Raw genomic sequence first — 15,799 nt, 5'->3', positions numbered from 1 at the left:
GGCACTGTTGAACATTTATTTATGTGCTTTATAATTTCATAATGTGTATATGTAGAGCAGTTGGAACATTAAGGGCACTGTTGGTTGTTCGCTATGTGGCTGACAAAGCTAGTCACAGAGGGGATTCTCTTTACATTCTTAGATGAGTTATGATGAGATCCTTTCGCTTTACATTCTTAGATGAGTTATGATGAGATCCTTTTGAAAGGAAGATTTAGCAAATTCAAATTACAAGCCTTGAGAAAAATCTGTGCCATAACTTTAGTTTTCAAATTAACTTGTGGCTTAATGGCAATGTAGAGATTATTCCCGTCAACTAGCGGTCTTTTGGCGAATTTGCCACACACAGGTTTCAGTCCAAATATACAAGATGTGAGAAGAGTTTCAATGCAAAAAAAAATAGGCTGTATAGGTTGAATTGCATATGTATGGGTAAAGTTGAGAGCTTGATCAGGGGAACTCTTCTTTTTTCTACAAAAGGGTGCCCTACCATTATATATATATATATATATATATTAATGTTAAATATTTCCTGAGTGTTCCATATATTATATATATTATATATTAATATTTCCTCAGTGTTCCATTTACTGTGAATGTGCCTTTTTTCTTTTCAACTCCATCAACTCCTAGTATTACAAGGGACTGGTCAGAATCCCCTCCACATAAGGCTGAATTTGGATCTGATAGCTTCATCTAAAAAGAGGTCTGATATAAGAAAATGGTCCAACCTTTTCATAATTCTATATACTCCAACCCTCTTATTTCTCTAAGTAGGGGAGAGCTTTATTACCTCAATAGCATTGGATTTAACATGTGAAAATATATAAGTGGGATTTTGTTCCCCTTCTAAAACAAGTTGATATATGCGGTAAAAGGAATGCAACAATACTCTTAATTCACTTGATGCTTCATAATTAGAATAATTATTAGTCATTAGAAGAGTGTGAATTGCATCCTCACTACTGGAGACCTTTTAGAGATTTCCAAATATTTGACGTTCCTTTAACATATTTCCAGTGGAGCTTTGACCAATCTTCACCAGAGCCTTAACGTTTAACACTCGTTTTGAAGTATTTTCCAGGGCCCTTTTTATATACATGAATTTCTTTCCTCGGATATTTTGATTTTATTGGTCCTTCAATAATTGAAAATAAAAACAGAATTGGTTAGCCACCGAGACTTTGGTGAGCCAGTTACCATTTACCCTTCTATTGTTACTATAATTATAACTATTAATCTGGAGTAAATTTAAAAATGCACCATGGGAACCAAAGCCACTTTAACTGGAACCTTAGTTTTCACTGGATTTTTTGGCTGCTTTATGCTTTGAGTCTTTGATGAATGGAAGACCTTTTCTGATATATGTCAACTTACCAATCAGCCTTGTTATTTGAACTGAAACCTTTTTGTGTAGGTTCTTGATAATCCTGTGAATGGACTTTGTATTTTGATCTGTTTGTCATGGATCTTCCAAGTGTGTTACTGAAATAATGTAGCTCATTTACAATTTAAAAATTTATTGCTGGTTATTGATTAGCAAGAATGAGGAAGTGCTCAATGAATATTTGTGATTGGTGTTGTTACAATCCAATTTTCTCACTCGTTTGTATCGCCCAAGGGAAGTGCACATTATGTGCACAACTACTACACATCACATCACTAGGGCGTGTTTAATTTTTTAGTTTATAAATCAAATCTTTCATAAGTAGTTTCTTTATTTTAAAATTGTTATAACCGGAAAAATTCAATATGTTGTAAGAATCCATCCTGTGGTTATGACTCCCAATGGGGAGAGTTTCAAAGTCTCAGTTTCATGAGCTCCTTGCTTGTCTCATAGTTGATACGCTGCATATGTGTTCATCAGTTCTTCCTAGCTTAAAGGAAGAAAGGAATGAAGGCTACATACCTTGCTCAGTTTAGTAGAATGATTCCCTAAGAGTCTGTGTCTGCCGGAATAGGTACATTGGGGACCAAGCTACAAGACTAATGTCCGAGCTTAGCTCTCCTTCACAGAGCACTTCTCACATACTTATTAGGATACACGGTAGACAAAAGAATTGCTTTGTTCCCAAACCCAAGTTGGATCTCTGAGCATCAGATTCCTGTGACCTCCTTTTACATATTCCTTACGGATATTCTCAATGTGGCACACACAATTTGAAGTCGAGGAGAATAAGCTTGTGTGCTGAGTGTGGGTATATACATATATTTATGTGCTTTATAATTTCATAATGTGTATATGTATATACATATATTTATGTGCTTTATAATTTCATAATGTGTATATGTGGAGCAGTTGGAACATTAAGGGCACTGTTGGTTGTGTGCTATGTGGCTGACAAAGCTAGTCACCGAGGGGATTCGCTTTACATTCTTAGATGAGTTATGATGAGATCCTTTTGAAAGAAAGATTTAGCAAATTCAAATTACAAGCCTTGAGAAAAATCTGTGCCATAACTTTAGCTTTCAAATTAACTTGTGGCTTAATGGCAATGTAGAAATTTTTCCAGTCAACTGGCGGTCTTTTGGCGAATTTGCCACACACAGGTTTCTCTAAACATTAGGCTATATATATATCCCTATGCCAAAAAGAGTGAAATTGAACGTATGGTTGCAGAAATGCTAGAGGCTGGTATAATTCAGCCAAGTCAAAGTTATTTCTCTTCTCCAGTAGTGTTGGTGCACAAGAAGGATTGATCATGGCACATGTGTTTGGATTATAGGGAGCTCAACAAGCTCACTATTAAAGATAAATTTCTTATTCATATGATTGATGAATTATTGGATGAATTGCATGGATCAATTTGTTCAGGATATCATCAAATCATAATGAATACTGAAGACATTCTTAAAACAACATTTAGATCTCATGAGGGTCATTATGAATTTTTGGTCATGCAGTTTGGCCATACCAATGCACCTTCTGCATTTCAAGTTTTGATGAATTCCAATTTCAAACCCTTCCTTAGAAAATTTGTGTTAGTATTTTTTGATGATATACGAATCTACAACAAGTCTTGGAAGGATCATGTTGAACATGTTGACATGGTGCTCAAACTATTATAGGAGAAACAGTTATATGCGAAAAGCTCCAAATGTTTCTTTGGAGTACAAGAGGTGGAATAACTAGGTCATATTGTATTTCATGAATGTGTTAAGGTAGACCTTAGCAAAATTAAAGCGATTATGGAATGGAAAATCCCCACATACATAAAGCTTCTACGAGGATTTATCGGCTTGACAGGGTATTATCGCAAGATTGTAAAGAATTATGGGAGAATAACAGCACCTCTAACGACATTATTGAAGAAATATTCATTTTCATGGACTCCAGAATCAACAAAGGCCTTTGAACACCTTAAAGAGGCAATGTGCCAAGCACCGGTCTTAGCTACACCGGACTTCACAAAAACCTTTATTGTGGAATGTGATGCTTCACGAAATGGAATTGGTGGTATTTTAATGCAAGATGAAAGACCCATTGCTTTCGAAAGTCGTCTAATCAAGGGAAAGTATTGACACAAAGCTATTTATGAGAAGGAAATGTTGGCAATACTACATCCACTTAAGCAATGGAAACCTACCTAATCGGAAGACATTTCAAGGTAAAAACGGATCATGATAGTCTTAAATACTTTTTAGAACAAAGATTATCCTTTAAAGAGAAACAAGAATGGGTCACAAAGATGTTGGTTTATGAATTTGAAATCATCTACAAAAATGGAAGCAAAATGTTGTGGCATATGCACTCTCAAGAAAGGATGAGGATGTGGAAGCATCATTGTGCGTCATTTCTATTATCCAATGAGATTAGATAAATGAAGCAAGGGAGGAATGGAAAAATGATTAAGAAGTGTGGGCACTCATTTGAAAGTTACAACAAGATTCCAGTACATCTAATACATTTATCTGGAAAAATGATTCAGTATGTTACAAAGATCGCTTATACCTATGTAAGAATTCCTAACTCAAAAAAAAAGATTCTTATGGAATTGCACACTTCTCCCTTAGGAGGACACTTAGGGTTTTTAAAAACTTACCACACAGTTAAGAAGGAATTTTTTGGGGATGGCCTTAAATCAGATATTCAAAAGTTTGTGGTGGAATGTTTGGTTTGCCAGCAAAATAAAGTTGAAAAAATTAAGACCCGAGGTCTGTTACAACCTTTATCCATTCCATGCCAACATTGGGAGGAGGTTTCAATGGATTTTATCACAGGTTTACCCGAGTCCGAAGGAAAGTGTGTCATCATGGTGGTAGTTGACAAACTTACCAAGTATGCACACTTTTTTGCATTATCACATCCATTTATAGCCAGTATGGTTTCTACTACATTTATCAAAACAATTCAAAAGCTACATGGAAACCCAAATATTATTCTAAGCGACACAGATCCCATTTTCATTGGAAATTTTTGGACATAACTATATTCTTGTCTTGGTACTTAGTTAGCTCATAGCTCATCTTATCATCCTCAATCTCATGGGCAAACTGATATAGTAAACAAATGTTTGGAAGGATATCTTCATTGCTTTGTATCTTATAAGCAAATACAATGGGTGAAATGGTGGCCTTTGGCTGAATGGTGGTATAACAGCTCCTTCCATACTGCAGCAAAAATGACCCCATTTATGGCACTTTATGGATATCATCCACCATCCATCACATCATATTTAAGAGAAAATTCTAAGGTTTAAGTAGTGGAACATGGCATCGAGCATCAACAACAAGTTCTCCAACTCTTAAAGGATAACCTCACGTTGGCGCAGAATAAAATGAAACAACAGGTAGATCAACATCATAGCAAAAGAAGTTTTGATGTAGGTGACTCGGTATTCCTACGGCTACAACCATACAAACAAATGTCCCTCAAGCAAGCTAAGAAGGACAATAAACTTTCAGCAAATTATTATGGTTCGTACAAGGTGTTGCAAAAGATTGGTACTATGGCATACAAATTTGAGCTTCCTGTAGCTTCTCGAGTGCACCGAGTTTTCCATGTTTCATGTTTAAAGAAGGTTATATGCAAGAAGCTTCCAATTCAAGAAATACTTCCAGAACTTGACGAGGAAGGAAATTTTATATTGGAACCGGAAGCAGTCACAGAAGCAAGAACTCGAAAGCGATCAAATTCGGAATATTTCATCAAGTGGAAGAACTTATCTGCTAAAGATTCCACATGGGAGGATGAGAATTTTATACAAAATCATCGAGAATTATTCAAGCATTGAGGACAATAGTCTTTTGAAGGAGACGGGCATGTTACATCCTTATAATATTATTGATTCCCCCATTACTTTGTCACTCTATCCCTTATTATTATTGGTGTGCCCATGTGTCCCCATATAGTTATTATTGTGCCCCATAGAATCTGTCTATTTTTATTTTTGTGCCTTTATATTATTATTGTTAGGTCGGCTTGGTTATATTTTGACCCCTTAGACTCCTATATAAGGATGTTTTGTCATTTCAATCATCTAAGAATTGTTCATTTGTGTAATGTAAAGGAGGTTTCCCCCTCGAAGAGGCTTATTTCTAAGGCGTTGATCTATCTTTTCTATCTTTTTGTGAGCTGGTTTAATAACATATAATTTTTCCGTTCGAAACAAAAAGTTTAATATATATATATATATATATATATATATATATATATATATATATATATATATATATATATATATATTCATTTTTTTTCAAAGAAAATAATGCATAGTACATAGGATATGTTGTCTTTTATTTTTTAAATTTTACATTAAATTCTAAATTAAATTTTGGGAACAAATTTATTTTCAATGAGTGTAATTTAAATATTATGCTTTTTTTTAAAAGTTATTTTGATTATACATTAAAATTTGCAAAATGTATATGGATTTCACTTCAAAATTAAAAATAAGTATATGAATATAGTTGATAAATTTATAAAAAGCATTTTTAAGACACTATATAGAATTAGCTATATATTTTAGACAACATTCTTATACTAAAAATTAAATTTATAAACCAATTAATTACTATTTTTTTATAAATTATTATTAAATCCAATAGTGTATATTTATTATTTATATATATATCTATATATATACTCTTAGAATTTTTTTAACACATTTTAAATATAATAATTTTCAAAGAATAATAAAATCATAAAAATGTAATATTTATCAGCCACTCATATAATTAAACAGTTACACCATTATTTATAATATTTATAATGTAATATAAACATATATTTATTATTTTTTTTGTGTAAGTTAGCATTTGATATTAACAAAAGAAAATATAGTACAAAACCTCTGCAACTGCAGATTACAGGCCGCTTAACAGTAGGCCTATCTTCAGGAGACTAAAAAGAGTAGGCAGAGAAACTGAAAACTAAGATCAGAACACCGCGCAGGGTTGCAGATAACCCTAACTATCAGAAGGACACAATCATCAAAATACTTGACAGAGAAGACACTAGACACCAAAAGAAACATCTTCAGAAACCCGAAGAGACCGGGCAGCCGGAAAGGATAGACTATCCACCTCGGCCCCGAAGAGAAGTTAAGAAGAGAGCAGTGCTAGGCAAGAAGAAACCAGAAGAACAGAGAAAGAAGAGCAGCACCACAGATTCTACTCAAAGTGGGTAGAATCAGTTGTTCGGCCTTTTTTTCCTTTCTTTTCACCAACCTTTACCCAACCAAGATTACTCTGCTGGGCTGGCATGATTTGTAAATTGAGTTGGGCAGAAGGAGAGATCTCATTACCTGAATCCGAAGGAGATGATTCATGAGTTCTTTTCTGAGAATTAGGAGGGACAGTGGATTCCTCAGGACCAAACAAGGGCGCATCCTGTGCCAGCGTTGCGTCCATATCTTCCTCAACTTCCTCATCCTCATCCTCTTCCTCTGATCTGGACCCAAAAACATCCAATGGCGGATGATCATGAGGTTTCCAGCTTTTGGATTTTGGCTTAGAATTGGCTTTCTTTTTTTTGGCAGGCATCGAAGGACATGAGCTCTGAAGGTGCCCTGTGAGATGGCAAATTCGGCAGCGAAAGGTTGTGTTCTCGAAATCCAAGGTCTGAGTCCAATGGAAGTCTCCAATTTTTAGAATAATCTGATCAAGGAGACCTTTGCTAATATCTATTTTTGCACAGATTCTGGCGTAGGTGTATATGCCCTTTTCCCCTCTAGAGATATCTATATCAACATGACGTCCTAGAGAATTTCCTATTCCTTGAAACACAACAAAGTGCCATAAATGCACAGGGAGGTTAGGGAGCTTGACCCAGATGGGGAGCTTAATGATAGTTGCTGTGGAAGGGTCTAAATCTGGGAACCAAGGGGTTAGGAATAACCCGACTGAGTCCCAAAACCATGGGCCTTCAGTTAATGCTTTCTGGTAGTCCTTGCTACAAGAAAACACTACAATGAAGAAACCTTTTGAGCAGAAAAGAACCCTGCAATTTTTGGTCCAGTTAGAGTGAATCCATTGGTAAAGATCTGTTGTGCGTGGCCATAGCCCATTGAACCTGCAAATAATGCCAAGCTCTGCAAATAGTTGGTATTGCCTGTCCATCGTAGGATGCATTATTTCAATGGAGGGGGTTTCCTCCAGCTTATCCACCAAAAAAGGTTTTGGAGCCTAAGCTGGCGTAGCTTTTTCCTTGGGCTTCTGAGCGTGGACAACATCTTTGTAAGAAGAAGCTGCAGCTGAAGAAGACTGTCCAAGAGCTCCCCCTCTCAAGATAAGGGAAAAAATGATGGAAGCATTTCTTTGAATGTTGTAAAAAGAAAGGGGATGGATATCCTCTAGTTTTTTACCTTCATAGAGGAGTCGTTGAGATGCCGAGGGAATCCCCATCTTGTATTCCATGATTTGCTTGAGGTCCTGCACTAGATCTAAAGAGCTCACCCATTGTATCATGGTTTTGCCAGAGAGGAGCACAATCAGGATCTGGAATGATGCAGAGAAATCTGTTTTCTGCTTTCCTCTGCAAATCTGAGACAAGAGGAGGCTGGTGCTTGCACAGCTTGCAGAGGGCCCAAACTGTACCTATTCCTTTTTTTTCCTTCGTAGGGCAGCACGCAATTTTCATTGCCAAGTTTGGCTTGCATGGATTCGAGGCCCCACTGAAGCTCACGACTCTGTATTCTGTAGGGCCGAGCAGAGGCCATACGACCTCTAACCATTACATCTCACATAGGTTTCTCAAAACCTCTTTAGAAAATCCCTTCTGTGCAAAGACTGAGATCAGGTCCCTCTCTGAGATCAAATCTCGGTGAGGCATTTCGTCAAACACTTGTATCGCATCCTCCTTGGATTTGAAATATGAAGGCGTCCCTATCTGGGTCAGGAAATCCTGCTTGGTCTTGACTGAACCCTTGCTGGGCTTACTCATCTTCTTGCATCCCTCGTCCAACTTGTCAGGTTTATTGAAGGTTTCCTGCACTCCACCGCCATTGATGAAATCAACAGACGCATCGACATCCGGCCATAGCTCCCTAGCAGTTACATGCCGAGATCGATTGGCGGGAATGAAAACCGCTTCACCAGTGTGCTTTCCAGAAGGGTCCTCATTAAACAAGGGCCCTCGAATCTTGATGGACGAAGACGCGTCTTCTCCTTCTGGGGCCTGGCCTTCGCCAATGTCATGGGGTTTTGCTGGCCCATACAAGCTCAGCTGCTCTCCTTCGATATAAAGATGCTGGATTCTCGTCTAGAGACTGTGAATACTCACAACCTCTTTTATTATCGTATCCATGCTTTGGGTTGCAGGGCATTCGAACAGGAGTTGGTACACTTCGCTCTGCGTCAAATGAATTTGCACCATTTTCGCCTTTCCTGGTCGACTCGGAGGAAGTCGTGAGAGTCCAACCAACATATATTTATTATTAACCTTTCTTTATTAAAAAATATGTACAATGATATTAAAATATAATTTTTAAAATTTATATTAACTCAATTACAAAAATAAAATTTTAAATTTATTTATGAAAATTTTAAATCTAAAAGTAATTGTTCAACACAACACATATGAATAGTTAAAACCATGTTTATAAAATGAAAAACCAGTTTTAATACATATTATATAAAAATACAATATTTATCAACCACTAATATATAGTTACACCAGTATTTATAATATTTGTAACATAATATAAACATATATTTATTATTAAGATATATTTATTAAAAGGTCTATACAATGCTATTAAAATATAATTTTTAAAATTAGTATTAACTCAATTACAAAAATAAAATTTTAAATCTATATATGAAAATTTTAAATGTAAAAATAATGGCTCAATACAGCTCGTTTAAATAATTAAAATTTTAAATCTAAAAATAATTGTTCAATAGCGCTCATTTAAATAATTAAAAGTATCTTTTCAAACATAAACACCAGTTTTAAAACAGATTATATGCAAAAAAATTTATATCCATCAAATTAAATTGCCTCAGTTCTAAAAATAGAGTTCCATAATCCTCCTAAAAATAGAATTCCATAATCCTCCTCTGCTGCAGCTATACTTCGTAGATAACAATAAGGTCTTCACGTTCTGAGATTCTTAACAACTTAACTCTATCTATTAGTCAACTAATTATTAACAACTTAACTCTATCTAATAGTCAACTTTGACAACTATAAAATGAGAGATTGGGTTTGAAGCTCAGCCCCACTATGCAATTCATAGCCCCTTATGCAATGAGAGATTGGATTGGATGAGAGATTAGATTTGAAGCTTAGACGATACAATCCATTGCCCTTATATGAGGGAGTAGTCTACCTGGGCAGAGGAATTGCCCGGTTTCCGTCGCCGCCCGGAAAATTGTCCGACGCCGGCCGCCGGCAATCCCTGCGCCCTCCGCCACGCTCCCCTGGCTCAGCCACCCCTTCCTCTGCTCCGCATTCACTCCCTGTTTTTTCCACGCACCCCCTTCCTCCGCTCCACATTCACTCCCCGATTTTTCGTCGCAGATTGGATCCGAGCTGGCATCCTGAAATTTCACTGACAAATCGCCCGATTCGAAATGGAGGAAGGTCCCCATCGCGATCTGCTCACTCACCTTCCTCCTTGACTAGGCGCCTCCTGCTTTGGGCTTCCTCCACTCTGCTGCTCGCCACCATGGTACACCAAAGTAACACACCAGGTTTGTTCCACTGTTTATTTTAAAATTGTTATAATGGGAAAAAGTCAATATGTTGTAAGAATCCATCCTGTGGTTATGACTCCCAATGGAGAGAGTTTCAAAGTCTCAGTTTCATGAGCTCCTTGCTTGTCTCATAGTTGATATGCTGCATCTGCATTCATCAGTTCTTCCTAGCTTAAAGGAAGAAAGGAATGAAGGCTACATACCTTGCTCAGTTCAGTAGAATGATTCCCTGAGAGTCTGAGTCTTCCCAAATAGGTACATTGGGGACTAGGCTACAAGACTAATGTCCCAGCTTAGCTCTCCTTCACAGAGCTCTTCTCACATACTGATTAGGATACGCGGTAGAAAAAAGAATTGCTTTGTTCCCAAACCCAAGTTGGATCTCTGAGCATCAGATTCCTGTGACCTCCTTTTACATATTCCTTACGGATATTCTCAATGTGCACACACAATGTGAAGTCGAGGAGAATAAGCGCGTGTGCTGAGTGTGGGTATATACATATATTTATGTGCTTCATAATTTCATAATGTGTATATGTCGAGCAGTTGGAACATTAAGGGCACTGTTGGTTGTTCGCTATGTGGCTGACAAAGCTAGTCACAGAGGGGATTTGCTTTACATTCTTAGATGAGTTATGATGAGATCCTTTTGAAAGGAAGATTTAGCAAATTCAAATTACAAGCCTTGAGAAAAATCGGTGCCATAACTTTAGCTTTCAAATTAACTTGTGGCTTAATGGCAATGTAGAGATTTTTCTAGTCAACTGGCGGTCTTTTGGCGAATTTTCCACACAGAGGTTTCAGTCCAAATATACAAGATGTGAGAACAGTTTCAATGCAAAAAAAAATAGGTTGTATAGGTTGAATTGCATATGTATGATTAAAGTTGAGAGCTTGATCAAGGGAACTCTTCTTTTTCTACAAAAGGGTGCCCTTCCATTCTCTTATATATATATATATATATATATATATATATATATTAGATATATTAATGTTAAATATTTCCTAAGTGTTCCATATATTAAATATATTAATATTTTAATGTATATTAATATTTCCTGAGTGTTCCATTTACTGTGAATGTGATTTTTTTCTTTTCAACTCCATCAACTCCTAGTATTACAAGGGATTGGTCAGAATCCCGTCCACATAAGGGTGAATTTGGATCTGATAGCTTCATCTAAAAAGAGGTCTAATATAAGAAAATGGTCCAACGTTTTCATAATTCTATATACTCCAACCCTCTTATTTCTCTAAGTAGGGGAGAGCTTTATTACCTCAATAACATTGGAGAATCCTCAGGAATTTCTATTTAACATGTGAAAATATATAAGTGGGATTTTGTTCCCCTTCTAAAACAAGTTGATATATGGGGTAAAGAGAATGGAGCAATACTATTAATTCACTTGATGCTTCATAATTAGAATAATGATTAGTCATTAGAAGAGTGTGAATTGCATCCTCACTACTGGAGACCTTTTAGAGATTTCCAAATATTTGATGTTCCTTTAACATATTTCTTGTCCAACTTTGACCAATCTTCACCAGAGCCTTAACCTTTAACACTGGTTTTGAAGTATTTTCCAGGGCCCTTTTTATATACATGAATTTCTTTCCTCGGATATTTTGATTTTATTGGTCCTTCAATAGTTGAAAATAAAAACAGAATTGGCTAGCCACCGAGACTTTGGTGAGCGAGTTACCATTTACCCTTCTATTGTTACTATAATTATAACTATTAATCTGGAGTAAATTTAAAAATGCACCATGGGAAGCAAAGCCACTTTAACTGGAACCTTAGTTTTCAATGGATTGTTTGGCTGCTTTATGCTTTTAGTCTTTGATGGCTGGAAGACCTTTTCTAATATCTGTCAACTTACAAATCAACCTTTCTATTTGAACTGAAACCTTTTTGTGTAGGTTCTTGATAATCCTGTGAATGGACTATGTATTTTGATCTATTTGTCATGGATCTTCCAAGTGTGTTACTCAAATAATGTAGCTCATTTACAATTTAAAAATTTATTGTTGGTTATTGATTGGCAAGAATGAGGAAGTGCTCAATGAATATCTGTGATTGGTGCTGTTACAATCCAATTTTCTCACTCGTTTGTATCGCCCAAGGGAAGTGCACATTATGTGCACAACTACTACAAATCACATCACTAGGGTGTGTTTAATTTTTTAGTTTATAAATCAAATCTTTCATAAGTAGTTTCTTTATTTTAAAATTGTTATCACGGGAAAAAGTCAATATGTTGTAAGAATCCATCCTATGGTTATGACTCCCAATGGGGAGAGTTTCAAAGTCTCAGTTTCATGAGCTCCTTGCTTGTCTCATAGTTGATATGTTGCATCTGCGTTCATCAGTTCTTCCCAGCTTAAAGGAAGAAAGGAATGAAGGCTACAGACCTTGCTCAGTTCAGTAGAATGATTCCCTGAGAGTCTGAGTCTGCCGGAATAGGTACATTGGGGACCAGGCTAGAAGACTAATGTCCCAGCTTAGCTCTCCTTCACAGAGCTCTTCTCACATACTGATGAGGATACGTGGTAGACAAAAGAATTGCTTTGTTCCCAAACCCAAGTTGGATCTCTGAGCATCAGATTCCTGTGACCTCGTTTTACATATTCCTTACGGATATTCTCAATGTGGCACACACGATGTGAAGTCGATGGGAATAAGCGCGTGTGCTAAGTGTGGGTATATACATATATTTATGTGCTTTATAATTTCATAATGTGTATATGTCGAGAAGTTGGAACATTAAGGGCACTGTTGGCTGTTTGCTATGTGGCTGACAAAGCTAGTCACCGAGGGATTCACTTTACATTCTTAGATGAGTTATGATGAGATCCTTTTGAAAGGAAGATTTAGCAAATTCAAATTACAAGCCTTGAGAAAAATCTGTGCCATAACTTTAGCTTTCAAATTAACTTGTGGCTTAATGACAATGTAGAGATTTTTCCAGTCAACTCGCGGTCTTTTGGCGAATTTTACATACACAGGTTTCAGGATCCATCCTAACTGGCAACGGTTTGATAAAATCAACATATTTGCAGTATACATTGATCTGGTTTATGGATATAATGACTAGAACTCGGTGACTCTTCTAACGTGAATATACTCTGAAATGAAGTAGATAATAGATCGTTTTTAAAACTAGAAGTAGAAGTACATGTCTACTCTTTTAATGTATATATTGTTTTTCCTTTTTCTATTGTAAGGCACTTACTATCCTTTTGTGTTGTAAGGCACTTACTATCCTTTTATGGTGTAAGACAGTTACTATTTTTGAAAATTTACAAGATAGACCTGTCAAATTCATAACTTTCATTAAGGTCACGGATGAAAGAAGGTGTCCCATCATTACAAATTGCTATCCATACCCTAGCCATATACCTATAAGTCCCAAAAGCTAAAACTAACCTGGCCTACCTTACTGATCATAGTTAAGAAACACAGCAGAGTTGGCCATCCAAGAGAAACCCTGTAATATAAAGAATATCTACATTGCTGCTCTTTTTAAAGCCATTGTTAAGATATAGGCTTCAATTATTATGACTGTAAATAGAGAAGGATGATCGAATTTATTCTACTGAACTTGATGATATGGTAACATAGTGATTCAAGTCAGCATACTGACTCAACTCAGATCCAAGTCGTTCAACCTGACTTTCTGCTTTAATGGACTCCTCCAAGTTCAGGGATCTGGCCTTGACTCTGGGGAGATCGTTTTTGACTTGCCATTTTAATATATAGGACATGATATAGGAGTTTGGCTCGTGAAAATACCTCTTTGCTAAAAATATTTAAAATTCTTACATGATGGTTGGTATTCCTTCGCAAATGTATGGAAAATTTTTCCCATAGACCCCAAAAATGTTGCAATGAGTATTTATTTGAATAAAATCTTTCCTTAGAAATTTTGGATTTCCTAGCATTCTGAATCGGACACTATTTTTATTTCCAGGATGCCGATGGTTCAGTGCCTTTCTTCTGGGGCACTGCACGTGATGGTTGCCTTGTCCTATCTGATGATCCACATGTCCTCAAAGAGGGATGTGGAAAATCTTTTGCTCCTTTTCCCCGAGGTAATATTCGACTGCTAAATTACACCTTATCTATTCTCTGACTGTTTCACACAACAAGCATAGTGATCTAATTTTTGTCTCTTATTTATACTGATGTTGCATTTGGCCCTGCAGGTTGTTTTTTCTCTACATCAGGTGGCTTGCAGAGTTTTGAACATCCTCTGAATAAGATGATGCCAATGCCTCGTGTTGATAATAAGGGGAAGATGTGTGGGGCGAACTTCAAAGTAGATGTGTTTGCCAAGAGGCAGACTAGCATGCCTAGAGTGGGTAGTGAGGCCAATTGGGCCAAGGAATTTTGATATGGACCAGGCCAATTGGGCTAATGAATCCTGATAAGAACAATTTGATATTTAGAAATATCATTTTGTTTTTTATTTGATATGTATTATTTTCATAATCAATACTGATGAAGCTAAAAAGTGAGTCAGTTTTGCAATGTAAAGGTGATTTCAAAGGCTGTTACTGGCTTATACGAGTTTTCTATCTGCAAAGTTAGTTACTCCAACCTTTCTGATTAATATATATCATTGACTATAACAACCCTTGAAACTAAGGTAAATAAGACACTGGTAGAAGCTGCTTGCTAAGAATAACACGTTCAATTGCTTAAATGGTTGTGAGAAAACTCTGAAAAGGAGCAACTTTATTTCAATAACATACCAAACATCATAGATAAATGATGTAAGTGTATTAATTATAAATTATTTTTTAATATATTTTAAAATGTGACAATTTAATATAGCTAAAGTTGGTTAATTTAGTTTAGTTTTTCTTAGTTCATTTAAAATGATATATTATTTAAAGTTGTGTTTCCTTTATATTTAAAATGATACATTATTTTTAACATTTTATGTTTTTCAATTAGTTAAAAAAATTTGTAATTTGAGGAACGTTTTTATTATGGCAATAAGTTCTATTGTTGTCTACAACATTTGAAAAGTTTACCAAGTCTTACGCTTAATGGATTTGTAGGTTCGTAGTGCATTCACCAGAAATTTGACAGTAGCCAAAAGAGGCTGAGATATCCAAAACAAGAGATTACCGAGAAACCAAAAAACCATCAAGATATACACACAACCTATAGCCATAAGAAATTAGAAGAGGTTGTCGGTGCATGGGTCCACCCCCCACGGGGTTTATTTATCCTCCTTCATGATAGTAATCATTAGACCCCAAAAATGTTGCACTGAGTATTTATTTGAATAAAATCTTTCCTTAGAAATTGTGGATTTCTTGGCATTCTGACTCGGACACTATTTATATTTCCAGGATACCGATGGTTCAGTGCCTTTCTTCTGGGGCACTGTACCTGATGGTTGCCTTGTCCTATCTGATGATCCACACGTCCTCAAAGAGGGATGTGGAAAATCTTTTGCTCCTTTTCCCTGAGGTAATAATCGACTGCTAAATTAGACCTTATCTATTCTCTGACTATTTCACACATCAAGCATAGTGATCTAATTTTTGTCTCTTATTTATATTGATGTTGCATTTGGCCCTGCAGGTTGTTTTTTCTCTACATCAGGTGGCTTGCATAGTTTTGAACATCCTCTGAATAAGCTGA

At 36.1% G+C, this 15,799-nt stretch overlaps 1 protein-coding gene across 1 annotated transcript; it reads left to right on the top strand.

Annotated features, from left to right (window-relative positions):
- The first annotated feature begins 13,963 nt into the window (after positions 1-13,963).
- On the top strand, positions 13,964-14,604 carry LOC149259065 (uncharacterized). Its single transcript, XM_089451049.1, has 3 exons — positions 13,964-13,969; positions 14,112-14,232; positions 14,347-14,604. Exons 1-3 carry the CDS (start codon positions 13,964-13,966, stop codon positions 14,532-14,534), a joined length of 315 nt encoding a protein of 104 aa, XP_089307175.1. The 3' UTR covers positions 14,535-14,604.
- The last annotated feature ends 1,195 nt before the right edge of the window (positions 14,605-15,799 follow it).

Source organism: Pinus tabuliformis, chromosome 6, assembly GCF_031772625.1.
Source record: "Pinus tabuliformis cultivar Carrire ecotype Pingquan chromosome 6, CPIR1, whole genome shotgun sequence".
NCBI classification, from domain to species: domain Eukaryota; kingdom Viridiplantae; phylum Streptophyta; class Pinopsida; order Pinales; family Pinaceae; genus Pinus; species Pinus tabuliformis.
The sequence above is the reverse complement of the archived record's forward strand: the minus strand, read 5'-3'. Positions and strand labels throughout refer to the sequence as shown.

Bases quoted from the DNA above. Each gene is read 5' to 3' on its own strand.
- LOC149259065 (XM_089451049.1), top strand. The intron at 14,233-14,346 runs GTAATATTCGAC...TTGGCCCTGCAG, and splicing joins TTTTGCTCCTTTTCCCCGAG to GTTGTTTTTTCTCTACATCA.